Source organism: Orbicella faveolata, unplaced genomic scaffold, assembly GCF_042242905.1.
Source record: "Orbicella faveolata isolate gen_17 unplaced genomic scaffold, um_ofav_v1 contig_24, whole genome shotgun sequence".
NCBI lineage: Eukaryota > Metazoa > Cnidaria > Anthozoa > Scleractinia > Merulinidae > Orbicella > Orbicella faveolata.
The window spans coordinates 31,768,659-31,794,372 of record NW_028301552.1 but is presented as its reverse complement, the minus strand read 5'-3'; the positions used below and the strand labels follow the sequence as shown (position 1 = coordinate 31,794,372).

The 25,714-nt window shown below is 41.2% G+C and overlaps 1 protein-coding gene across 1 annotated transcript; it reads right to left on the bottom strand.

Annotated features, from left to right (window-relative positions):
* Positions 1-792: 792 nt before the first annotated feature.
* Positions 793-25,640, bottom strand: LOC110065017 (polycystin-1-like protein 2). Its single transcript, XM_020772117.2, has 19 exons — positions 24,879-25,640; positions 21,973-22,102; positions 20,897-21,228; positions 19,837-19,975; positions 18,724-18,836; positions 17,951-18,006; positions 16,799-16,935; positions 15,116-15,908; positions 13,889-14,468; positions 12,247-12,432; positions 11,432-11,557; positions 10,435-10,656; positions 9,710-9,958; positions 8,343-9,110; positions 7,962-8,198; positions 5,874-6,977; positions 4,917-5,132; positions 4,459-4,630; positions 793-4,275 (listed from the first exon to the last, which is right to left on the bottom strand). The coding sequence occupies exons 1-19, from the start codon at positions 24,882-24,884 to the stop codon at positions 2,411-2,413; spliced, it is 7,431 nt and encodes a 2,476-aa protein (XP_020627776.2). The 5' UTR covers positions 24,885-25,640; the 3' UTR covers positions 793-2,410.
* Between the last annotated feature and the right edge of the window lie 74 nt (positions 25,641-25,714).

Sequence of the window (25,714 nt, the reverse complement as noted above, 5' to 3'; positions counted from 1 at the left end):
TCTATTTGACTGATGTTGTGCGCATGAACGTGTTTGCAAAGTTTAACGGAAAGTTAATTGTCTTGTTGATGCTTGGAGAAGGAAATTCTGGTACTCACTGGTAATGAAAGCAGCTGGTAGACGGGGATTGGAATCTAATGTGGGTGGAACACGAGGGAGCGAAGACTGCCCTGCTTTTGCTCAGAAAACAATTCCCTTCTCGACTAGGCAAGATGGGTACCACAGGCCTAACTATCTCTTGGAAGGAATGGGGGGAGACGGAGAGAGACCGACCTCTTTGCACATGATGGACTCTCGTTAGCACACACACATGCTACGAAGGAACTTTACTTCGTGCTTTAAATTCAATGAAACCGTTAAGGTAGCCATGACGTACTTTTCTGGACACCTGGGTTGGGGTAGGAGTTTTTGGCGCCTAGTCTTGAATAGGGTTTCAAAATCAAACTGATAATGGTCTAGTACAGGGGAAGGGTTTCAGTGTACTATAGGCACACCCCCACCCAAAGAGTTAATGAGTACCCCCCCCCCCCCCCAACGTGTTTATACACGGTTTTGTCAGCTTTCTCCTTTGTTATGGGCATACCGGTATTTAAGTGCCGGAGGATCATGAAAAGAGAACCAAATATGAATCGAGATGCAATATTTGCATGGTTTCTCGAGTAATTATTCAGCTCAGATGAACGAACTCGCGAATGACTGGTGTGCAGCACAGCAACGAAAAAAACCCAAGTGATTTCTGTTTTTGGCTCAGATTAAATTCTGCAATGAGTTGTGTGGAGGATACAAAATGTCTTTTTTTTTTCAATGTACAGTCCTTTATTGTGTGTTTACAAATCTCTAAAATATCTTGGCCTCATGCTTTCAACTTTATCTTGGCTTGCTGACCTTCCTGTTCTTTAGAGGTTTATATCGTCAAATCTTACCGTCAACCGAGACTACTTCAGGAAAATCGTTTTATAACATATCCAAAAAGTCAATTGAACACTCTCTTTATACTGCCGCTTATAAGCTCTGGGCTTATACAACTTCGTAAGGGTTTTTAAATGGGCTTATAAACGGAGAGGCTTATATTTGAGGGGGCTAATAACCGGAATGAAAAGAGCATTTGAAAAGGAGCTTTAGCAATTAAGATTTAACACATAATATTAAAATGAAGTTAAAACAAGGAAAGTTAGAGAGGGGTCTTATATCGGGGGGTCGGGGGGGGGGGGGGAGGCGCTTATAAGCGGCAGTTTACGGTATTCAATTCTGTAAAGTAAACTAGCTCACTTTTATAATCCAGTCAAAACCCGCGAAAACGGCCATTCACTAGTTTGGTATTTTACCGTGTTTCTGTTTCCCCTGTGAAATAATTAACTATTCAACTGTATATAAATCAAATTTCTATGACGTTCAGCACATTTTCAGGGCACTATTACAAAACAAACATCGAAAACTATTAATCTTTTCTCACTGTTTTCGTTTTCAGTGAAGAAAAGCAGAATCGATATATTCTTTTAAAAAGTTGGTAGCGTCAAAGAAAAATATACAAAAATATTAACATGTTCAAGAATACTCGGCAGTTATTGCACAAAACTAGAGTACGTAATAACCAATTATATGAAAAAGGATACAAGGGAATAATTGTGTTATCACACAGGCAGCCCGTGGATTATGAGAAACGCTGTGTTGATTATTTTTTTCTCGCCAAGTTTTTATCCATAGGATATGAGTCGATAGCCTATTAACAGGGAACCAATCAGAGCGCGCTTTCTCATAGCCCTTTGGGCTGCTTATGAGTGACAAGCTGGAATAGCTGTGAATGTTAAGTTTTATTGTATACACGACTTGCGAATGTTCGAGTATGATTTGCATAAATGTTGGCGTTTTATGGCGGAGAATAGTTGAGGAGTCCCTCGTGCAAGGGCAAAAGTGGCTTCTTTCCGCTCCACCCCTCCCACAGGGGGGAGGGGGGAGCGAAAGGTGCGTGAGAACAAAAGAGACCGAGAAGTTTAAATCGAACCAACAGTCAACATCCCCCTCTTTAAATAGCCGTGCTCACAAATCTTCCTCCCTCCCTCCCCCTCTCCAACCTAACCATAGATCCTCTCAAAAATATTCCTCGTCAAACTTTCTCCAAAAATACTTGTGAAAATTTATGATTCGCCGAAACACCGAACCAGTCATGTCGGTATCTCTTCTCACGTTGGCTGACAATAATTTTAGTGCTTGAATGAAATTAACGACCGTTCACCCCTAAACAGCAGCACTGCAGTTTGGTTCGAATAGTAGGGTTCTATTGAAATACAATCAAATATAATTAATTAACTATCAACAGAGTCGATCGCGATCTTCTGTCCGCTTGGAGGAAGTGTCCTATGAACTAATGTATGCTGTATGTATGTACAATCGATCTCTCGCCCTTTCAACTCTAGATATAGCTTTCTCGATCCAAAGACCAATCGTCTGACTCATTGAAAGGTTCTCTTTCTGGGTCATAAACGTTCCCAGATCGAGAGTTCCCGAAAAAAGTTCTCATGGACTCCGCATAAGATGTCTGGTCATCCCAATCGCCATCTTCCTCGTCTGAGTTGTCATCGTTGTTGAGCAACCTTCTGATGGAATCTCGGCCCTTCCGTCTGTCTAGGTACATCGTGCTTTCGCTCAAACTAAATAAACTACATTTGCTGGACATTTTCTCCAAGCCGAGTCCTTTACAAGGTGTCCGTAAGTCGGTGCAGGCTCTTTCTGCCTCGTTTTCAAAATTCTTCTGCACATCGTGGACTTTGTATTTCCCCGAGCGATGCACGACAGAAATTTCCCTCAGTTCGTTGCTGATATTTCTTAAGTGCCTTCGAATGTCTTTGAAAAACGACGTCTCGATAGCTGCGTCGTTGTTGTCCAGATGTTTCTGGCAGATTAAATCGTAGGTACTCCACGACACTGCTGTGTACTTGTGGGTTTCTTCAAGTTCTGTTTTGGATTTTTCTTGTTGAGTCTCAACGCTGTAGCTGTTTCTCTTAGGAAAGAATTTGGCGTTTCTCCACGAGTCTAGCCTTTTACCCATTGCATTCTTGGCATAATCGACAAACACTTCCAACATTTTGTACTCCTCTGTGTCACGATCTGGATAAATTCTCACCTCTCTGTAAGACTCGTTCAAGATGGCCAGAAACATATTTATTAATATGCATGCCATGGCTGTCATAAACAGAAGGAAGTAGATGGGTCCAATAATCCGATTGGCGTCCTTAAGCTCGTGATAGTTCGTATCTCCCCCGATGAACATTCCGAACTGTGTTCGGAAGACTTCGGAGACGCTCGAGTACGCCTTCGTGGTGCTTCCGAAGACGAGAAGCGCAATCTGCATGAAAGCCAAGAATGCCACCATGAAAACCGCCGAGTAAGAGATGATTTTTGTTCGGCAACGTGCCATGCTTGCTGCTAAGCTAGAAATGTGTTCGTTGAACTTGAGGATCTTAAGGACTTTTACGGTTAAAATAAACACCAGAATGGCCATAAGCGCGTTTTCAAGATCTGACCACAGCACTGCGTAGTGAAAGCTTGATGTTTCAAAGGGGTTTTTGTGAATTCTGTTCACTAGCTTTGTTGTGTGATACCTTCGGAAGATCGATAACACGACTGTGGCTGTTGCCGCTAGAATTTGCGCCATTTCCACATAGGCCCACGCAGACTTGAAGTATTTACACTTTTCCTTCCAGATTTTAATTGCTTCGGCTACAATGAAGTAGAAGACCATTAGTAGGACTATCAGCTCGCAAACCGCGCTTATAGAACGCGTCCCAGTTGACCTGGCTCCGTACAATGACATGGTGTTGATTCTCTTGAATGTGGTAGCCCCGCCCAGGGGCAGAGCCTCAAAGATGTACGATGCAGCGCTAAAGAGATCTGTCGACGAGTCAAAAATCATAAACTCGACAAACACGGCCCGCGTTCTCTCGTCAATCCAGGAGTTGTTCTGCAGGTTGTGTATGACCCTTAATGCTGATGACTTTGTGTAGCCTAGATCAGCCACGAAGCCTCCTCCGCCATAGAGCCCCCTCAAGCCCTGTTGAGGAAGGTTGTGAAGCTCGTCCGACTTCTTATAACGCCAAGGTCTCGGGCACATCTCGCGCAGCGCGAATTCTGACAATAGCGCCGTTTCGTTGGCTGGAATTTGGCGCCATTTCGGCATGCTATAGCGTGTCTGGTCTTCGTCAGTCATGCTGTAAGGCGGAAGGCAGGGGCGCAATGTTGCTCTAAACTCAGGAAATCGAGGTGCAATTGGGCATGGACCTGGAGAAAAAAATGAATGAAAATTACACGAAAGAGAGGAATTCCAGAACAAGAACGTAAACAACTAATTTTTACAAGGCTTAAAGGACATATTTAAAAGAGTAAAAAAGTAGGAGTCAAACGTTTTTGACGTTATGTCATCTACGGTGTGTTTTATGGCTTATTTAAGTCAATTATTTTCACCTGCTTTAACTCTGAGTTGTCTGAGGCGAGGCATGCCGACCAGGTAGCCCGACAAGTCCGATATGAATCCATCTTTATACTCAAATGCTTGTCCATTGTACCACTTAACTTCATACATGGCAGGAACCAGGTATCTCTTTGTCCAGGCCCAGAATGTATCAGCGTTGTGAATCTGATAGAAAATAGCTAGTAAGAAGTTGTTCTGGATTTCTTGTACCAGCTCGCCAATCTATCAATTGACTGACTCATTAACTTAGTAAGTAAGCAGGGAGTTAGATTGGTAAGCAAGTGAGTAGGTTTGTAGGTTTGTAGGTTGTTAGGTAGGTAGGTAGTTAGGTAAGGAAAAAATAAGTAAGAAAATACTAATAGGAGCTTCTTCAATAGGTTTAAATACCCAGGCTTCTGGCCACTTTTCTGTGGAACTAGTGATGTGGAAATTTCCAATTTTACACTGTTACCTTGTGAAATTTGGGCAACAGTTCGTCAATGCCATTTGTCATCCAGTAGTGCCCGGTATCTCTCCTGCCGTAGCATATAACCATTAGCGCCCAGGCAAAGAGAAGGTAGAATGCGAGCTCGACGAGTATTCGTGCCATGATCAGGACTCTCAAGCGATACTCTCTAAAACGCTCCAGTTGTTGTTTGTCTGGTTTGAGTGGCTTGTGAGATTCACCCTAACATATATAAAAAGCAACGTAACAAAGCTGTTGTACGCTTCAGACGAGAGTGAATACAGGGAAGAATCAGTAAGATACGAGAAAGATTTTGGCTGGAAACGTTTGCAACCTGTGACAAATGCGGCGTGTCATGGCGGGAAACAATAAGTGCTGCGACGACGTAGTTGTCCGTTTCGTAAACGGTCGATGCCGTTTTCGTGACACTTAGAAATTTTTTCAACTGTCAACGAATTTTTCTCTACTAAATTAAAGAAAAAAAAATTTGTAAGTAACCACACAGTATCGAACCTGGAACCTTTTTCCTAACATTCCTCTTACATCACTACACTACCTGGTTGTACCGCCAAATCTCCACAAAATTTAATAAAACGTGACTTTCTTAAATATTAATGATAGAGTTGCCCCAACCATCAAATAAAAGCTAACCGCAGGCAAACCGAGTGCGTTTTGCTCTATCAACAAATTATAACCAGTTTCTATCTTGTCCAGGCCTAAACTAAAGCAGATATGGCATCGTCCATTCTGAAAGGCTTGGTTACCAATGATGGCATCGACCGTTTACAAAACGGAAATCAGCTGCGACGACGCGTCAAACTTAAGCGAGAAACATTTGAGGGCTTTCGAAACTGTTGAGAAACGGTATGTCGCGCATTAAACGGAGTGATTCTTGAGCTCAAAATACCCATTCCGGGGGCGTCTGAAGTACAGGAAAAAAACAGTGCAATGACTCTTACTTACCTTTACTTTAGAATGCGCCACAGACTTGAGTTGGCCTTTAACACTGTCATCCTCTGGCGCCTTTTTGATGATAAACGCTAACAGTGAAGCCACGATTACCACTTTGATTGGCTGAATAAATAACACGTCTTGAGTGAAGGAGACCAGAATGGAGGTGAGCCATTTATTGGACACTTCAGTGCCCCACATCATGCTGTAGAAAACGGTGAAGGCAGCTGAAGTCAGCGAGGTCAAAATACACAGAGCCCAGCCAACATACACAAAGAACCGAGGCAGAACGTAGCCTGATTTGCGTGACACTTCTTGCTCTTGCGTGAGGCTGTCACTGTTTGTGTTATAAGCTTGCGTGACCTCGCGTTTGGATCTGCTGTTACGGAATATGAACACGATCAACACGTTTACCGGAACCACTAGCACAGCACTTTGCATACCGATAATGATCTGTTGCCAGCTCAGCACCAGAGGACCGAGCTGAAAAGAGCCACTGGTGTCCTCGGCACCGAATTGATAAAACATCGCGTTAGTGACCATTACTGACATCAATACGGACAAGCAACACGACACACGTTGGACGCGCGTGAACGGACTCGTTGGAGGTCTGGTAACCACTGAAAGCCAGATATGCCCGTCACCAAACCCCGTGGACGCTCTGCTGTAAAACTTGTTTCTAAAACTGTTGATTTCTTCGTGTGACGACACATATAGGACGCGCTCGATCTTACCATCCTCCCTCTCGGCTGCCAGCCAGCGGTTGCACACAAAGTACCACGTGGTGTCGGTCTTGGGATCCCGTATGACGATTTTGCTGATGAACCATTGGGGGTTGTCGCCAGAATTGTCATGCCAGATTTTGATGTGCGATAGGTCGCCCAACGACTCCTTTAGCGACAAAATGAAGGTGTTGACGCTTCCTCGAGCAAAGAGCTTCTTGTTGCACATGGTGCTGCAGTTCAGAGGAATGACGTCAGTGTCTCGATCATCTCCGTAAATCACTATGGCGACATTAGCCGACGTACCGCATCGTCGCCACAAGCCAGTGTAGATCGACAGCTCGTAGCAATGGTTACTGGTGTTCGCATCTCCCAACGGAATCACTTGTGTCACCTAAAATTTAATAACACAATGAATTAATATCGAAGTTAATTATTGACTTAAGTTTCATTTAAGAAAAGCCTCTCTCCCCTCAACTACGAACTTTCACTTGGTCTTATTCCACCCTACAACGTCAGTCGACCTCAACGCAAGGGTGATAGTTCTTTGGCATTGGTTGATCTTGCCCTGACGAAGGGCTACCACGCGAAACATAGGCCCGGGGGAACTCCCATATAGAAAGGACATGGGTGCTCGTCGGAAAGTTTGAAAAGAGCCCCTAAGAGGTACCAAGATCCTGTTTTGTGGGCGTGGCTTGAAATGTTTTTCACCCCTAAGAGGTGCCGATTCTAAAACAAGACATTATCTCCTGTCATATTTGTTCGGCTAAATACCCTAAAAAGTACCGCAAAAGCCTCTCCTGTGGACCTTTTGAGGCTAAACACATTAAGATGTACCAAAACCGCGTTTTTAACTCCTAAAAGGTATGATGAGCACCCATGTCCCTCCATGAATATAGATTCGACTTAGGCTTTGCCCAAATTCGTCACGGCGATTAATTTACCTTTACCACCTTCAAGTTGATAAACATCACATTGTAATTATTCTTGGACCGGCTTAAAGAGATGTTAGGATAAGTCGGCAGTAAAGGTGATTTCACTTCGACTTGAAATTTTGGGCGTATGTAGAGGAGTCAAAGCTTCATCGATTGAATTGCAGTCATCAACATACACAGCGCTATTTTTGGATCGCCAACAGATCAAAGGCTTCGTCCTCTCAATCCCAAGTCAGGGATCGAAAAAGTCAGTTGATATCGTGGATCGGCATGCCCGTTCGGTAAATTATCTGTTCGGAAGGCCTTTAATCCCCTCTGATTTTCTTAAGAGAATTGTCACCTCTTCTCTAGACGTTAGCTCACCGTGCCATCCACTCCTAGGTCGGAACCCAACAGACTCGTTTATCCTAAAATTACTACCACTAATAATAATAATTACTAACCTTTTGCTTGTCACTTCTGTCCGCTCTTCGAGCAAAAACCACCGCGATTATGTATAAACCGAGCATCGCACACACAGTGGCAAGGACCACAAAGTTCTTGGTCTCCAAGATGTTACTGAAGGCGTCCCACACTTGATCAAAGTCGATGGGATTCGGAGCGACTAAGAAGTCGCCTCCAAACGCGGAGAGATGGGTGCAGAGGCACTGGATAGAGCCATTGGCTGAATCTGGGCCAACCTTAAATCAAGAAAACAACGCAAAGTAAGTTTTGGCATCTGATTGGCTAAGAAAACAACGTGGTTGCTCTTATTTGTTAAACCAGATGGCAGTAGTATTTTTCCAACCAACCACAAAGCGTAGTCCCAACATAAGGTCACTTACCCTACAACCCTCAGATGTCCATTTCTCTTTACTCTCTGACCAATACAAACAGGCTCCCATGGAGATGGACAAAGTGTAGTTCACATCAGTGCTGGGATCAAAAACAGGGATATCCATCCTTGGTGTTGGGGGAGGGGTGGTTGGGGGATCCTTAAATTCCACGCATATTTCAGACCTTTTCTGTCTTCCGTTTTCTGAGCAGGATCTTCGTCTTCGTTTCTTTTTCCCGGAATCCTTGCTCGAGCCAGGCAATCGAATTCCGATATAATGCAAGCCAATATGGCCCGTGACGTCACTAGAAAGCGTTAGCAAATGTGGATCCTTGGTGCAGTTGAAGTATCCATCATACATTGCGGTGTGCGAAGCATCTTCAAATTTTTTCGCGCGCTTTTTGCAAGACGAAAAATCCGGGACTTCAGCCATGAAATCGTAGGTCTCAATCGTTGGCCGCTTAAGATGGCGAAAGTATACTTGTTGCCTTGTTCCATTGGACGGAACAATTTTCACGCTTAGCGTCATTTCGTCTGAGGAAATCACTACTCGGTGATATGTCATGCTGCCATTGATACTCGGTTTTACGAACGAGCTCACGGGACTTTGGTCGTCCTGTGGTCGATCGGATTTGATGTTAAGCTCGATCTCTTGAGACAGACCCGACACGTCTAATAGCTCTCCTTTCTCGTCCTTCAAGTCAATGCTGATTACGGCTGACTTCACACGACTGGCGCTTTTGTCCCACGAGAAGGGGTTATGTTTCATAGAAAGCATCTAGGAAATATTAAATCTCTTAGTACATTGCGGCTTTGTGGTTCAACAATTATAAAATCGTTCCCAGGGTCTTTGCTCACCTCATCGATCCTGAACGAAGCTAGTCATTGAATACTGTTTAAAGCAGACTCGCTGCAGCTTCTCACATTTAATTCGGCTTTGCATTGTTTCTTTTTTCTTAAACCTTTTTCTTAACGAGACTTACACACGTTTACAATTCCTAAATTTAAGGTTGAGATTGCATCCTCTTTACGTCAAGTAACAGATGACTCCTCTGACCCCGAGTAAAAATATTGTCACGTTGTCTGTTTGTCCATCTATCAGTTTCTGTCTGTCTGTCTGTCTGTCTGTCTGTTTGTCAGTCAGCCAGTCACTCCCTCAGTCTGTCTGTCTGTCTGTCTTACTGTCTGTCTGTGTATCTGTCAGTCAGTCAGTCTGTCTGTCTGTCTGTCCCTCTTTACGTTTTCATCTTCCCTAAACATTCTGTTCGACAGTGGTACTGAAAGGAATGTTGTACGAACCAGTGACAGACATAATTTCAGGACAACCTTACTCAGACGATCATACTTCACAAATTACTACTGTCTTCTTATTGCTACCTGTGTGTCCACGTGCGCCATGCCCATTGCCTTTGAGCCCAACAACTTCTCAGGGGGTGGGAATGTCACTTTGCTGCCATTTATTTTGGCGGGTTTGTCGCTGATTGCACTTGGAAGCTGTCTGTCTAACCTCATGGATATTGCCTTGGTCTCCATTTCAAGAGGCTCGTCACCAACCTCTTGCGACGATAACATGCTGTCCCCGACCTTGCTGATCAGGGTCCATGCTTTTTGGGCCAGGACTTTTGTCTGTTGAATTCAAAAACAAACACCAACTATGTTAAGAGGCTATGGGCGCTCGGATTGGTCAATAGCTACCGGCTACTTTATTGTATGTCAATTTTGCCCCCAGAGAAGCCTTCTATTTGTAAAGATGGCATAACTGTAAAATTACCAAACAAAAAGAAATAAGAACAATACAAAACAAACGAACACGTGAGCAGACCTATACTAATACTGGGCCATTGTTATCTGCGTCTGCACGCGCTGTCGCGGTAATTGAATCTCCTAGGACAGTTAAACAACATGAAATGATGCTTAGCTCATTGACGGTCCTGCTGTGTTCATTTTTCATTCCCACAAGATTGATTTTGCCGGTGCCGGTGAAAACTAGCCCTGTACGGTGAATTTGAATCCTCTACGCCCTACTGAAAGGCATCTTAGCAAATAAGCCCTTTATTCATATCTATCTAAAAAGTGAAAGAATACTAACAAAAGCTACAAACCTTTGTCACGTTAACTTTTTCTTCTTCCACCGTTTTCTCTTGCTCAGTTTTACCCAGTTCTGGAGTCTCAGGTTTTGCAACAGACGCATCGAGCACATTCCCAATTCCAAGTAGTAAATTATTTCCCGCCTTTTTCATACCATTTGGATCTTTTTCGCTTGTCTTGCCGGTGAGGTTTTGAAACTTGTTCGCCATGTTTTCCAGAACGTCGACGGAGGTCCACTGTGGAGAGGGAATTCATACAAGTATCTGTTCAGTTTCATGGTTAAACAATTAATTCTCCCTACTGATTGCCAAGTGCTATGTTGATGCTAGTTCAGATTTTTCGGTGGATAATCAAACTACCCGTCCTTTCAGGGAATGGTTGACTGGACCGAGTGAATTGTTGGGTTAAGAAAGAACCTGAAACTTTTTCAGAACACTAGACAAGTGCATACGGATTCCTTCTCGCATCCCGATGAGAACTCCCATACCGTCGTACCTTGTAGGAGTTAAAAGCAGTTTTAGTATCTCTTAGGGTGTTTAGCCTCAAAAGTTCCACGGCGGCAGCTTGTGTGGTACCGTTTAGGGTATTGAGCCGAAAAAAGTCCGTGTCAGTTTAAGTGTTGATTTAGAATCGGTACCTCTCAGGGGTGAAAAAATTTCAAGCCACGCTCACAAAACAGGATTTTGGTACCTCTTAGGGGTATTTCCGACGACCACTCTCGCCTTGCATTTTTGTATGGGAGTCCCCCCCCCCCCCCGGTCTCACACTGATCAATCAAAGCGCAATCAATTCACTGAGTATCTTTTGAGATCCATTAACACGGCAAACCATTCTTAGGCAAGATGTCCCGGTTTTTCAGTACCTCAAAGCACTTACTGCTATTGTCGCAGTGAATTTTTGACGTCGTTCCGTGTCCAAAGGAACGAGGTTACTTTATTCGTTTAGCAGGTATTGATCACGGAAAAGCTCTTCAGGGGAGTGTTCAATAAAGTCTCATCTCATCTCATTTACCTGGGATTCTTCTGAGAGCTCTTCGCTTTTATCAGTCGCACTGGCCACTACAGAGGTCACGAGAATCAGTCCCTGAAGGTCATCAACTTTAACCTTTGATGAATGTTTGATCATCTCGTCCTTGAACTAAACAAGACGCAGGGGTACAGTTACCGTCGCGAAACAAACAAACAAGCAAATAAACAGACAAATAAATAAAAAACAAACAACGCAGTCCTCTCGTTACACCTTGTTTTTTCCCTCTCTGCGCTTCAAGCAATAGTCCTTTTATTTACAGCATGAACTTAGTTAAGAGGAAAACACGCAAAAAAACGCCATTTTATGATCCGTATACATTTTTAGATATTGTACAGTAGTTATGTAATCTTAGTTCAGTTTAGTATTTTTTTCCCCAAATGTACATTTTTACTTTGTTATTTTGTTTTCTTGGCGCACCTGTAAACTAGATGGTGCGTAATGAAGACTCTGCTTAACAAGTCTATGGGACGCTCCGTTACCATAGTAAGTGTGCGACCAATAATAATTATACATTTGTATAGCGCTAATACTATGAAATATTCAAAAGCACTTTACATAAAAAGAAGCTAAAAAACTAAAACAAAGATCTACAAAAAGCATAAATTGTGCTTAAATACAAAAATTTAAAACAGCTTATGTAACTAAGGTTTAAACTATGTCTTATATATGTCTTATCCTGCAAACACAGCCGTCGCTTACCGAATCTGGCCACTTAAGGTGTCTCAAGAAGTCGGAAACAATGGCAGACTATACCTTCGGTAGATAATTGCTCGTTGTAGAAATCCTACAATTTTTACCTTCATTTTTTCCTCGGTTTTCAATTCCTCCTCTGAAGTTTCAGACATCACAGATAACAAAGTGTTTGCTAATCGCATGGCGTTCTTGCCTCCATCTTTATTTTTTAACAGCTTGGCGATCTCGCTTTCATTTCCCACAGTGTATTGGTACAGAGTGGTCGCGTTTATAGTGTGGCTCGGGAGAACCTTTGGAAGAAACAAAGCACGTTTTCAGAGAACTTTTCTTTTCTGAAACGGCTTTCAGATTTTTGTTCATTTTTCTTTTGCAGTTTGCAGTATGAGGTGCGACGCTACGATTTGGTTCATCACACTTTTTTACTTCCTTGTCGGTGGTTAAATAATTTCCCTCGTTTGCCGTTTATTGGGTGACAGTTACACTGCGAGCTCGAGGGGCGAAGCCTCCCTGGGGGTACTCCCATGTGAAAACATGGCAAAAATTTGAATTAAACCCTTAAAGGAGACCAATCTGTAAGTAGCCCGGGCTTTATTTGACTCCTAAAGTCTGGTTCCCACTTGTGAGATACGCGTAAGACTAGTGAAATAAGCATAAGCGCAAGCACAAGAAAAGAACATTTTTCATTTTTTTTTGTGCTTATGCTTGTGCTTATTTCACTAGTGTTACGCTTATCTCACAAGTGGGAACCTGCTCATTTCATTAGTGTTATGCCTATCCCACACGTGCGAACCAGGCTTATTAGATGTCACTTTAAAGGGAAATGACAGCAATGTTTATTGTTTCTTCGAGTGCAGTTTTGAAAGGTATCTTGCGACCGGCCAAAAGTAGTGTCGTTGTGTTCTGAACACCCTAAATGAGACTAAAATCCATGATTTCCACTCCCGACGTTTTCACATGGGAGTTCCTCCTTCGCTGGGGAGCGAAACCCCGAGCTTACAGCCAAAGTCGATAGAAACCGTAGCGATCACAACTGCTTTAGCCACTGAGCAATCTAATAGACAAATACACACCATGACACAAGAGACGAATAATATTGCTATTAAACAAAATTTACATAAAGGCGCGTTTGGAAACTTTTCAGAGATTGACGAGCTCCCGGCGACTTCTGTAGAGAGGGCCCCTGATGAACAGTCAATCAGATAGCATGTTTGCCTTCCCTCGCAGTTTCCACCTGTTACATGCATTCCCTTGTCACCTGATACATGCCTTCCGCCGCTTGAGGTGTTGGCTAATATTTTGCGCTATCTATCGATCCCACCTGTCCCAAATACGTTGCAAGCTGTAGGGTTTTTCACAGTATGCTCAAATTTTCCACTATTATGGTAATGCTCGATGCTCAAAGAGTCTCACTATCGAAGAATCGAATCAGGTGAAGCATACTGAAGCCCAATTTGGAGGATCTCTTTCATGTCCAGACTACCAGGTAGTAACTGATTACATTTAGCCCGCCCAAGGCCCGGCATCACTCTTGTTCCGGCATAATTCTCGATTCTTTTGCCTCAATATTATGCTCAAGATAATGCCGGCATAATGTGTAAAACCCTAGCAACGTGTTAGGATTTCCTGTACAGTCGTCACGTAACACCTAGGAGAGGTATTGCGTGACTTACAGCCTTCACGTAACACCTAAGAGGGGTCTTGCGTGACGTCTGTGAAATGGTTGCCGCCACAAGAAACCAAGCTCACCTTGACTTCAACACTTTGGACTCCAAATCCTCCCCATTTATCCTTGACGTAAATGTCCACTTGAACAATATTTTCCTTTTTTGAGTCACCGAGGGGAAGTTTATTGGTCCTCAAAAATCTCTTGGAGCTCTGCTGAAGAATTTCATAAGCTCCGCTACTGGACGTGTAGCCAAACTGATAGATGAGGTCTTTGTCTTTGTCTAGCCAACCAGAACACGAAAATGTAAAATTCGTCGCCAAAACTATCCCTTCAGATTTATCAACGGTGCAATTTCCTCCACTGGGAGACTCATTTGTGATGAAACTGTGAGTTTCAGCACTTTTGATTTTTTCAGTTAAATTTCCGTGAAGTTCTAGTATATACGAAGCGCCTTCTGCTAACTCATTTCCATGGATTTCCAGATGAGCCAGGTCTTCGTTGTTTCTGATATCGACTGACTGGAATGTTCCATCATCCCTCTTTCGATAAAGCGACCATCGAAATTTAGTTTTGACTTGCCTACAGGCCTCACCGTTACAGGCACCTTCGAAAACCATTTTTTCCGTGGGATTTACTTTCTGTTTGCAATTTCTCTTGCATCTGTAGGGGAAAAGGTGAGTGATGACACTCTGGGTATTTTACACAAAGCGTGCAATGTTTGGAGGCTGGGGGAGGGCTGGGCGGGGCCTACACATGGGACCCACAACATGGCGGACTTGACGTAAACAACGCCATTTTGGACATCTCACTGTCACTTTCCTTTTGTTACCGGTTATTTTAGTAGCATAATCATAATTATTTCAATTGTATCATCATCAATTATTTCACTAGCATCATCACAAGGTAGGCTCAATAGGGTAATATTCTAGAAAAGGATTTTATAAATCGATGAATCAGTATGTTTCGAAAATCTGAACAGGTAGGTTTGCATTCTCTAAAGGGAATCGGACTCTTTCCATGGTTCGTGTCTTTTAACCGAATGGGGAAAATTTCTGGTACTAATAGGTCGAATTTGAACTTATTATCATAAAAAGTTCAATACAGGTTAAGATATTAACGTATGTTTTCTTACAAGGTTTCTCGAGCTTTTGCATTTGACTAGCTAAACAAGGAGGGGCTGGCTGTTTTCTATTTAGGCTTAAATGACATAACTCAAAATGATCATCAGATAACCGAATTGACATAGGCTGTTGGTGAATGCACAACTAATTGAAGTGCGAAATATGTAGTGATCAACTTAAACTTACCTTATGTCTAGAACAAAGCCATTTGAAGATTTCAGTTCAAACTCGAATGAAACATTTTCCTCTCGCTCGTCTTTTCCCAAAATCAGTTTGATCAGATAACTTTTGGGCTCCATTTGATCCAGGAACAACACTGCATTGGGCCCTGTATATTTCAGCTTTCCAGGGCCTGTACCATAACACCCGCCTCTCCCATCCGAATCTTTGCTATCTACTTGTGGCGTGACAATTGGGAGCAACGCAATGTTTCCAAAGCGCTCACCCTTTCTTGCACAGAGCCATGTATAACTCATGCCACTCTTGTTAGCCTTTGGAACATCTGGGTCAAAAGAGCTTGAGGCATCCAGCTTAAGATCTCTGTGGTACCCTTTAAGAATACTATCCAGAGGAGGGTCTGTAGATATGAATGCTTGAAGAGGTGACTCCTTGATTCGCAGAAATCCATAATCGTAGTTTATACAATCTATTGCATTTTTCATTACTGCCATCAATTCTATATAGTAGACACCATACTCAAGCGTGTGATTTAAAATTTCTTTCTGTATAACTGTTGTATTTATGAGATAAACATCTTCCATGGCAATTCTTGTAGATTTGAATGTACTTTTTCTGCCCAATTCTCCCTTGTTTGAGTTGCGTAATTTTGCCATTTTCCATGTAATGTGGGCCTTTCCTTCAATCTGACTGCTAATATTTGCTTTTACTGTGTAGGAAGATGAACGGTGGATTGTTTGAGTAGACGTGGGGTTGCGAGAAAGGCTTCCCAATGAAATGTTTGGTATTTTGCATGATTTGCCTGTTGAGTAGAGAAAGGTAATCAGTTTTAAAACCATTATAAACAACCTTGTCTAATACATGGACACATCTCTCAGGGCTATCAATAAGGGCTGTAACCTGTCGCACCTGTTATGGCTGAGCATGCATGATGGTGGATGAATCAAAACTTGATGAAAGCCCTCTCTCTAACTGGAGTCCTTGGTTATAATTTACCACTTGTAAAAATGACCTAAATGGTTGATTTGACAGGCAGTTTAAACAAATTCCTTTACTATTACTTGACAACACAAATGCAACTGTAAAGGATAAATGTGCTGTATGTGTTGAGTGTGGGACAGAAAAAATTCAGCCCCAGTGGAATTCGAGCCCATGACATTTCATATACCAGTAGGGCACTCTAACTATTGAGCTACGAAGAGACGCAATGATCTAGGCCATTTACTTAGTTCAAATGTTAGTGTCATTAACTGGATTTGATTAATTAAGGCTTGTTTTTTTTTAATATTTGCAATTACATTAGTAAAGTATATTGCATATCTGTTTAGGAGGCTACCTGTACATGTCACTTTTATTCCATTGGGTTAGAACTTGGCCATTGTTTACAGGAAATATCACACAGGCTGATTTGGAGTTTGGGCAGGAGCAAAGGGGCTGCCAAAAATTTTAACCAACCATTTTTTCTCAGTGCCTTTCTTTATATTTGTGCTTCTTGCTCAAAAACTTATATTGTTTTCCTGGTGCCAGAGGCCAAATCTGATCACAATTTCTTCCCCTGCCAATACTGTTTAATGAACTCATTTTACTCACATTTTTTAGAAAACAATAGTTAAATAACACAAATCTGAATATTTATTTGAATATGGTGTTTTGGAGATTATTTTGGGGACTGAAGAAGTGAACAAAGCAAACCTTGAGGATCTTTTGCCGCAAAGTAGTTATGGTCAAATTTAGTGGAGGTTTTGAGCAGATTTTTGGCCTTTGCAATCATCAGCTTGGCTTGTGAATCTTGCACTCCAACTTTGAACTCAACAATCAGACTTCCAGGTCTAAATAAAAACAGGTACAAATGAGGATCTTGAGATGCTACCCTACCTTGCATAAAACATAAAAAAAATTCTTTGATTGGCCACTCCCCATTCAGGCTTTTCAGGACAATGTAATCAAACAATGATAAATAAATATTCAAATAAACATAGCTAGGTTAAGAATCCCAACTGACGAGAGGCAGACCAGTTGGCTATTTACAAACGTAGCCGAGAAGTTAAACTCGGGGCTAACGAGAACAACATCAGCTAGCAGTCAGAACGGGATTTGAACCCGGGACCTACGGGTTTCCAATCTGGCGCCACGCTGCCTCCACAAAATGAGGAGACAGCATACATGAACTTTCCTGTCTCCATTTTCCCAAATCATTTCATTTTGTAGAGTACTAGTCTAGTCTACTAGTCTCAGTAGCTTTCATTTGAATGGTTGCACGGACAGGTCTCATCGATCTAGTAGGGTCTCAAACTTTAACAATGATATTCTCAATCATTATAGGCCTGCAATGCATGCAGAAAGTTAGATAATAAAGAGCTATGCATGCACTGCAGGCCTATGATGATAGGGAATAAATCATTAGATTATGAGCTTGAGATTTCTATCGCGTAATTGTTGACGAAGGCGCTCCCCGTGTCAACTATCACGCCTAGAATTGGAGACCTGATAATTTAATTGTTTTAGTATAAATCTAATAGCGTTTCAAAACTTTATCTAAATACTCTTCACCAGGGCCTTCGAAAACGCAAAGAAGCATCCGCCATTTTGTTAACAACCGTACACTGCTGGGTTCTCAGTGTCTGCATTAATAGATAGTGGTTAGCATAGCCAATAAGAGAACGGCATTCGTGATAGAATGCTGTCAGAGTCATTAATAATATGAAATAATAAGCATCTTTTTTCATAGTATTTTGATGCTTACTTTGATTTGGATTTGTGCAACACCAAAACGGGCTTCGGCGTGGCGCAGCAACATGAAGCTTTTAAAAATCAATGAAACAGTTTGAAATTATTGATCAATACCTCAGTTGCTCAAGTTTAACAACTTGCACTCCAGGAAGCTTGCTTATTTGTTGTGCCTGCAAGAAATTTCAAAATATTAACACCAAAGCATTTAACGAGCAGATGGTTTCAGCCTGAGGCACGAAATAATGGTTCTTCACCATTTACGCAAAGAAACCGGCTCGTCAATGGTTGTGCAAACGGTAAGCAAAACTTCCCGATGGTAAGTGAGCTGATCATAATTGCAAGATAGCGGTGAAGAATTGCCAGTGGGAAGCATATTTTCAATTCGGATATTTCGGTTGGAAGTTTTGGACTACCTTAACTTTCAAGTCCGCATACTTCGGAAATTAATTTGCCAGTCGGTCGAGCCAGAATCGTCTTACCATTCACATTCTGACCAACATTTCCGGAATTTTTGCCGAGTGAATGGTAAACAACCAATATATCGAAATTGGGCTATTTCCTTTTGTGTTCATAACAATCATTTGGGCGGTATCTGAGCAACCATTTTATTATTTCGTTCATCCGGCAATTTGTTCGCCTGCTAAGACATGTTTACTTTGCCAGTTACCAACTTTAGTCTGATCAGATACTACTGCTACTATGTACCAAGCCGAACAAGTGAAGCAGGGTGAAGGACGTACGTGAAATCATGAACTGCAAATAGTTTGTTAAGTGAAGAAGCGCTCCTTTAAGCTCTTTGGAATAATAAGCAATTACAAAATACCCTGTGAGAAAGTGCATATAGTAAGATAGTCGAAGAGGTGGAGTGACAAAAACTACGGTTCTACCTCGTTCGCAAGTTTCGCTTCAATGTTTTTAAACCCTTCGGATTTTTTGTCGATCAGCATTTCCAACGTGCAGCTTTGATTTGTCCACCGGAAGTGTAACACCACGGACCTTTCTATGGATGAACAAACAAACAAACAAACAAACAAGCATAAGATAACATAGTAAATGGTTTGAACCTAGGATTATCAGTAGTTCCTATAGAATTATCGCACGCGTCTGGATGAGGGTAGTTCTGAAGAGAACTGTTGTTGGTGACTCGGTGACGTTTCGACAACCTGAGTGGAAGTAGTCTTCAGAGTCAAGTGGAAAGTGTTTGTCAGTCTATGGTGTGATAAGTCTAAGAGTCAAAACTGACCAATCAGCTTCAATGATCAAACTTATAACACCAGCGACTGACGGACACTTAAACATGACTTGTCTGAGGACTACTCCCGCTCAGGCTGCTGACTTTCTGAGAGTTTTAACACTTTTCCTGTAGTAGTTTTAACCTTTTTTTACCTTTCGTGCGCTGTCTCGTGTGTGCTAGCACGATGAAAAAGGGTCTTGATGATGTGCTGTCGAGGTTATCGGTTAGATTTTTCGACAATTTCTCAACCATCAGTTAAATTCTAAGCCCATTTCTCAACTATAAGTAGATCGGTTAACCCTCATGAAGGAGCCCTATGAACTGAGACCACGAAATTGATGCCCATAGGTTGCTTTTCATGAGAGGATTTAGCGGTGAATCAATAAAAATGGAGCGTTATCACTTGAGTGTCAAAAGTAATTAGCATTTGCTTTGGTTTTGCATTACTAAGTACATGTAAACAGATTGACTGAAAAAATTCGCGCCATTAAGTTAACTAATCAGAAGTAAAACCAAAACCAATCGTGACTTGCTCCACAGGTTTTCCAGCGCTTCGCGTCAGCTGCATGTATTTGCTTCGAGTTTTGATTGGTTCAGTGTAGTTTCCGTGTTCTTCCTGATTGGCCAGAGTGACTACTTTGGGTCTGGTTTTACGGCACTCAATTGAAAACCGTTTTACTCCGCAGTCCAGTTAAGGGCTTTGCTAGTATTCTCGTTTTGTCATTGAATACGACGTTGGTGTTTCTCTGAGTTTAATTCAACTTACTCATTGTGCATCCATATAGTTCAAATCTGAAGGCGACGTTGTTGTGGTTTGCTAGCGGCACGATGGAGACCGTCTTCACGTTTTCAGCTTCAAAGTTGTGTCTGACAATTGTATTCGAGTCGGTGTTCCCTTGAAACCCCTAGAGATTCAAAGCGTGAGATGCAACAGTTATGAATTTCACTTAGGCCCCAGCCACACTACGCCGGAGAAATTTGAAAACGCAGCTTTCTTTCTATGGTTAGGCTTACCATCCACACTAATCCGTTACGAAAACGGAGCTTTTTGAAAACGCTCTTCAAACTAGAGGAATTTGAAAGCGCCGGCTTTGTGCTTTGGTGTGGACGGAAAGCAGTTTGAAAACAGAACTTTTTCAAACCGATGACGTCAGGATAATCATTTGATTTCCCTGCCCGATTTTCCTCAAACACAAATCCAAAATGACCGGCGATTGTTGCGTTTTAAAAATTTATCCGGCGTAGTGTGTACGAAAAACATTTGATGCGTTTTCAAAGCGAAAACGCCGTTTAATTTTCAAATTTCTCCGGCGTAGCGTGGACGGGGCCTTAAAGAGCTACTGGTATGTTGGCGCAGGAGACGCTGTCATATTCGAATTTGTCATTACTATGAAAGTAGTATTTTTGTGGGATTAAGCAATACTCATCTTTTTCTTTTTTCTTGTTCACTTACGCTTGAAGGAGCTCAGTCAGTATTTTGAGTTATTTTAGCCACTTACAAAGTTACCTTTAAATTAGATAATAGTTTAGTAAGATAGAGAAACACTCGCGAGGGAATAGAAAACCATATACAAACAAGGATGGTTAAGGATGGAGGAGATTAACACGGATCACAAACTACGAACTTGAAAAATTTGGGCTAAACTTTTCAAGATGGGAATGTTGTCTCCGGTTTCTTTTCTTGTTTTCCTGAACGTTCCTGAAAGGTGCTGTTTATAAAACTACGTATGTCCATTCTCGATCAAAGATACTGTTTCTGAGAGGATTTCAGTAACTGGGAATTTCAGCCGTGTTATTCCTTCACTTTGCTATTGGAAAAAAATTACCTTAGGCCTTCCATTTCTGCCAAAGATGTAACCCTCAGCCTCTTCGTCTCCGCTCCTTTGGCGAGTGAATTTGACCCAGTACTCAGTGACCCACTCTTTGATCTCCGGATCCCCAAATCCTTGGGTTGCGACCCCTGTTACTACTGTCTCATTGTCGAATTTTACCCTGACAAACTTGTAATCGATAGGGTCGTGTTCTTTAGCCCTGTAGCCGCCAGAGCTGTTCAGTTTTGCCTCGATAGGGAGTGTCTCGTAATCATGAAACGAGTACGTAAGGAAGTTGTCCATGGCGAACTTTCCCGATGAAATCCCAAGAGGCAAGTTACATTGAGCTGCAATTCAAGCAAATCCAAATTCTTTTCTATTTTTCCTTACTCTTAATTAAATGCATTCTATAAAGCCTTATTGAAAAAAGTGGGATAAATCAGCATTAATTTTGCCCATAGTATGTAAGGATTTGATTTTATCAGAAAGACTTTGTAATAGTCAGAAAATGGGAATTTCGAACAACGTTGCACAGCAAAATAATCACTACAACATGAAAGTACATACTCTGCAGCTTTCATTTGAATGGTCACGCACCAGGGTTTCATTCACAGACTTAAAAGTTAGAACCACCTTGTACAGCATAATAAACAGCACCACATGAAAGTACTGCTCAACAGCTTTCATTTGAATAATCACACATCAGGGTTTTATTCACAGACACAAAAGTTAGAACCACCCTGTGCAGCGTGATAAACATACCGTATGAAAACACTGCTCAATAGCTTTCATTTGAGGCGCACACTAGGTTTTCATCCGCAAGACGTGCAAGTTAGAACCACCTTAATAAAGAGTACTGCATGTAAGTACTGCTCAGTGGCTTCTTTTCAATGGCTGCACTCTAGAGTTTTATTCAATAACGTGAAAGTTACAACCACCTTGTGCAGTATAATAAACGGTGCCACATACGTGGAGTAAACTTTCCTCTTTGATAGTCGCATGCAGGTGTTTCGCCATCGAATTAAAAGTGAGAAGCGCCGGCTCTAATGACTGAACGTCTGACTAGACCGTTGGTTTTCTAAAGAGCCTACCTTCGGACGGTGTTTCACCAGATTTTGTGGTTGCCTTCGGTGATACAGCGACGGTGAATGCTAGGCTTACAGAAACAATAATGAGGGAGAACGCCATGATATCCAGGGTGTTGTCTTTCCTTCCGCTGTACTAATAAAATACAAATAAAACTTTCCGTATAACCAGAAGGCAGGAGATGATTTTCAAGATAGTCGCAAGAAGGATGCAATAGTGTAGTTAATTACAACGTGACAATATATGTAGAATCTGACTAAAATATATTTAACGACAAAGTAAAAAGAAAAATGGAAAATATATCTCATTAAGGGGTGACGATAATTTTTTTACTGATTGACAAACAAAACTAAACAATCAAAATTAAGATGAAAACGTTCGCTGGCTAAAAACTTTCAAAAAAGAACATAAGCTTTCGGCTGTCAATCTGCAGCCTTCGACGGATAAAAAATGGAATGCAAAATGATAAAATATATACAAGAAAAGGCGAGATAAAAATAAGAAGAAGAACAAAAGCGAAGTAAAAATGTGTAAATTAGGTGACTATTGTTTAAAAAGGATACTATACTGATTTGGAATCGGCTTACAATTATTGTCAACATGCTTGGTAGCAGAGGTGTGCCGAAAGCTCATGCTCTTTTTTGAAATTTTTTAGGCAGCGAACGTTTTATCTTAATTTGATTATGTCTCATCCTGGCTGCGCATCAGTCTTTAAGACTAAATAGTTAGTGATTGATATCAGAATTTGCTAATTGAGTGAGGGTTTTTCCTTATGAATATAAAGTACCCCCTTGATTTTTAGCTGGAATTGAGAGAGGGTGGGAGGAGGTGTCTAATTGTAGGATGGGAAAACAATCTTCAGAACAAGAAGCTCGAAGCTTTTGGGCTTTTGAGATGATAAAGAATGTGAGAATTTTTGTCAGTGGAAAGGTGCTGTTGGATATAACAGCCATCACTTCCTGCGCAAGAAAACTTGTATGCTTAGTACACGAGATGGCAGTGACCTGGGTGTACTGGCTTTATACCATCTTTTGCATTGAACAAGTTCCTTAATTTATAGGGGAAAAATCAAAACATGTCAAAATGTTTGTGCCGAGTAAATCGCCTAATTTTGCCCTTGTTCGAAAAAGGGCTAACAAAATGGTTGATAGGGAATTTATTGATTTAATCTGTTGCGCAATTTAATCCTATCTCTTCGTTTTAGTAGGGTCATTAAATTTCAGCCCACGAATCAACACACTCGAGTGAAGCCACGCTGAATGTGCTTGAAGCTCTTCGTTAACGTGAAAACGGAGTAAAAGAATTGTACTCAAGTGAGACATTTTTCAATACTTTAAACAATTGTATGTCCCTTGTTCAACTGTAGAGTGATCTTGGCATAAATTTAGTATTGTCATCTAAGTGGTTAAAATGCTGCCGCCTAAAATATCAACGCTTATGTCGTCAACATTTGAACAAATTTGACTGATTGACGTATCTTCTGCATGGGAGGAATTTATTAATTGGTCAGAATGCCCAGCTTTCGAGTTTAAAATTTGCAATCACATCTTACTTTCCAAGATGACCCATATACATATCGATGCGCACACAATTGTTATTTTCACGTCTACAGACTAAAAAAATTGGCTATTTTTTAAAGCTTGTGGTATCTGATTTACATGCAAGTAGATGAATGTATGTAAAACATAAGCTTGTTTCGAGCTACTGGACAACACAGTAAGGAATTGGAAGGTTTAATCCGATTTGGAAACAGTGCACGAAGCCACTCGGCCGTGGATGTGCCAGTGCCAATTTAAATTTCGAATGAAGCATTTCATGTGGAACCGACGTACTTTTCATGCGCTCTTTGTACGTACATGTCGTTGGTCAGGTGTTAACTGTAGAGCCGAAATTGACGTGTGTCACTCTCCTGTGCTTTGTTGGCAGCAGTTTGAATGACATTGCGAAATACTAGTCACAGTTATCGAAACTACCGAGTGAAAATTACTCAAGAAATGCACGTGCCTTGCATTGCCAGCTGCTGGTGTTAACGGACTTAATTTTCGTACGGAGAAGAGCTTATTGTAATGGTGAATTATAGACGAATTATAAAATATATTTTCAAGACTTTTCCAGAACATGCTTAAGGATTCGTTCAAGTAATTTGTGTCTTCTTTTTTTTCTTATCCATTATTTCCCAACATAAATGACGGTTAGTTTCTTTTAGTAATGAAACACGTTGTCAGAGAGACAACCGCTTAAAATGAATCAAATCATCAACTCTGTATATTTTTTGATGCACGTTCTAGCAAATTGCTCGAAACTGAGCTAAAACTAAACGGAGTGAAAGGTAATTAATTACGAGACTGAAATATGTTGAGTTTGGGATGAAAGGTTTCAAATTTAATAAAAGAAAAGTTGTGCAAACAACCAGGGGCTGTTTTTATTTTAATTAAACTTGTCGAGATAAATGCAAAGAAGCACAATTTTTACCTTTTATTGACGCAAAGCTACAATATACGTTATTTTCAGGACATAATTTTTTTTTTGAGAATAACCAGATTCTGTTTTCATTTTTCTATATTTCTGTTCTTATATTTTGAGTAAAGCCAATTCATTTTTGTCAACGTCTGGCTTTGTTGAATTTTAAGTAGCTTACATTTTGCAAGTTGCTCTTTTTCACTTTTACGTTGGACAAACTCAGAATCATATGTCCCAAAACTGGCGATTCCAGCCTTGTAACTGAAGTCATAGGCCTAGTATAAGCCTTGCTTGAGTATCTGATGTTTAATTTAACATGGCGACCACTTTAAAAACATGAACAAATGAACTAGTGTTTAAAATGATGGATGGTCTGCAAGTGGCCTATAGCGTGGAATAACAAAAATAATTTGTTGGTAATACATGCAATGAGGAAGCCTTATCTACTTACCTTCATGAAAGTGTATTGCCACTACGTGATAGAATGGAGATCTTTCCAGCCTACATCAATACTCTCTTATCTATGGACCAAAACGAAATTTTCATTGTCAGACCTCCCTGCGAGTGGATATTGAAGTAACCAAGTGTCATTGAATATACTCAGCCTTGAACATCCAAAAATCCCCGGCACATATCCAAACATTGCTTTATGTCAACTTCGTTGGAGTGCAGTGAAAGTGCCTTTAAGAGTGTACATGTTTTGAAGTCTGTTTTCAAGGCAACACTGAAACATTGGCATATGCTTATGAGCTTTAGGAAGTGAGTTTTTTTTTAGCCTTTACAGAAGACGACGTATGTAAAACAACTTACTGGTGAAAACTGACAGCATACCTTTATTAGACCTGAGATATCGTGGTAACTCCACATCGGGTGTACTCAGTCTAATTAAACCGAATATCAGTTGTTTTCTTATTATTTTTTAGCCGCGATGACAGAAGTGATGGATTGTTGGCCGTGTATTAGGAGACGTGTAAAAAATGGTTTGATATGAGATGGCGACAGATCACGTTTTGACAACTCGTTCACATAGAAAATACTCTTGATTTTAAGACAAAACCTAGATGAAAGATTTCATGTTAGTTTGAAAGCAGAGCAATCAACTAAAAAAATCGATACGCCATGAAAAATGATGTCTCGAAGAAGTGGCCGTAGTAGAAGTAGAGAAAATGCAAAAATTTGGCATAACACAAGCTAGCTGCCTTTTCCCGCCCCCGCCCCCTCCTCCCTCCAAAATAATAGTTACAATTTGCTTTAACATTTAGTTGGACTAAAAGTAAGTTGTGGGGA

What these genes read in the sequence shown, in the direction of transcription:
- LOC110065017 (XM_020772117.2), bottom strand. An exon ending in TGCGGCAAAAGATCCTCAAG is followed by an intron (nt 15,909 to 16,798) that starts GTTTGCTTTGTT and finishes TCTACTCAACAG; the next exon opens with GCAAATCATGCAAAATACCA. An exon ending in TGGCGCACGTGGACACACAG is followed by an intron (nt 9,111 to 9,709) that starts GTAGCAATAAGA and finishes AATATTTCCTAG; the next exon opens with ATGCTTTCTATGAAACATAA.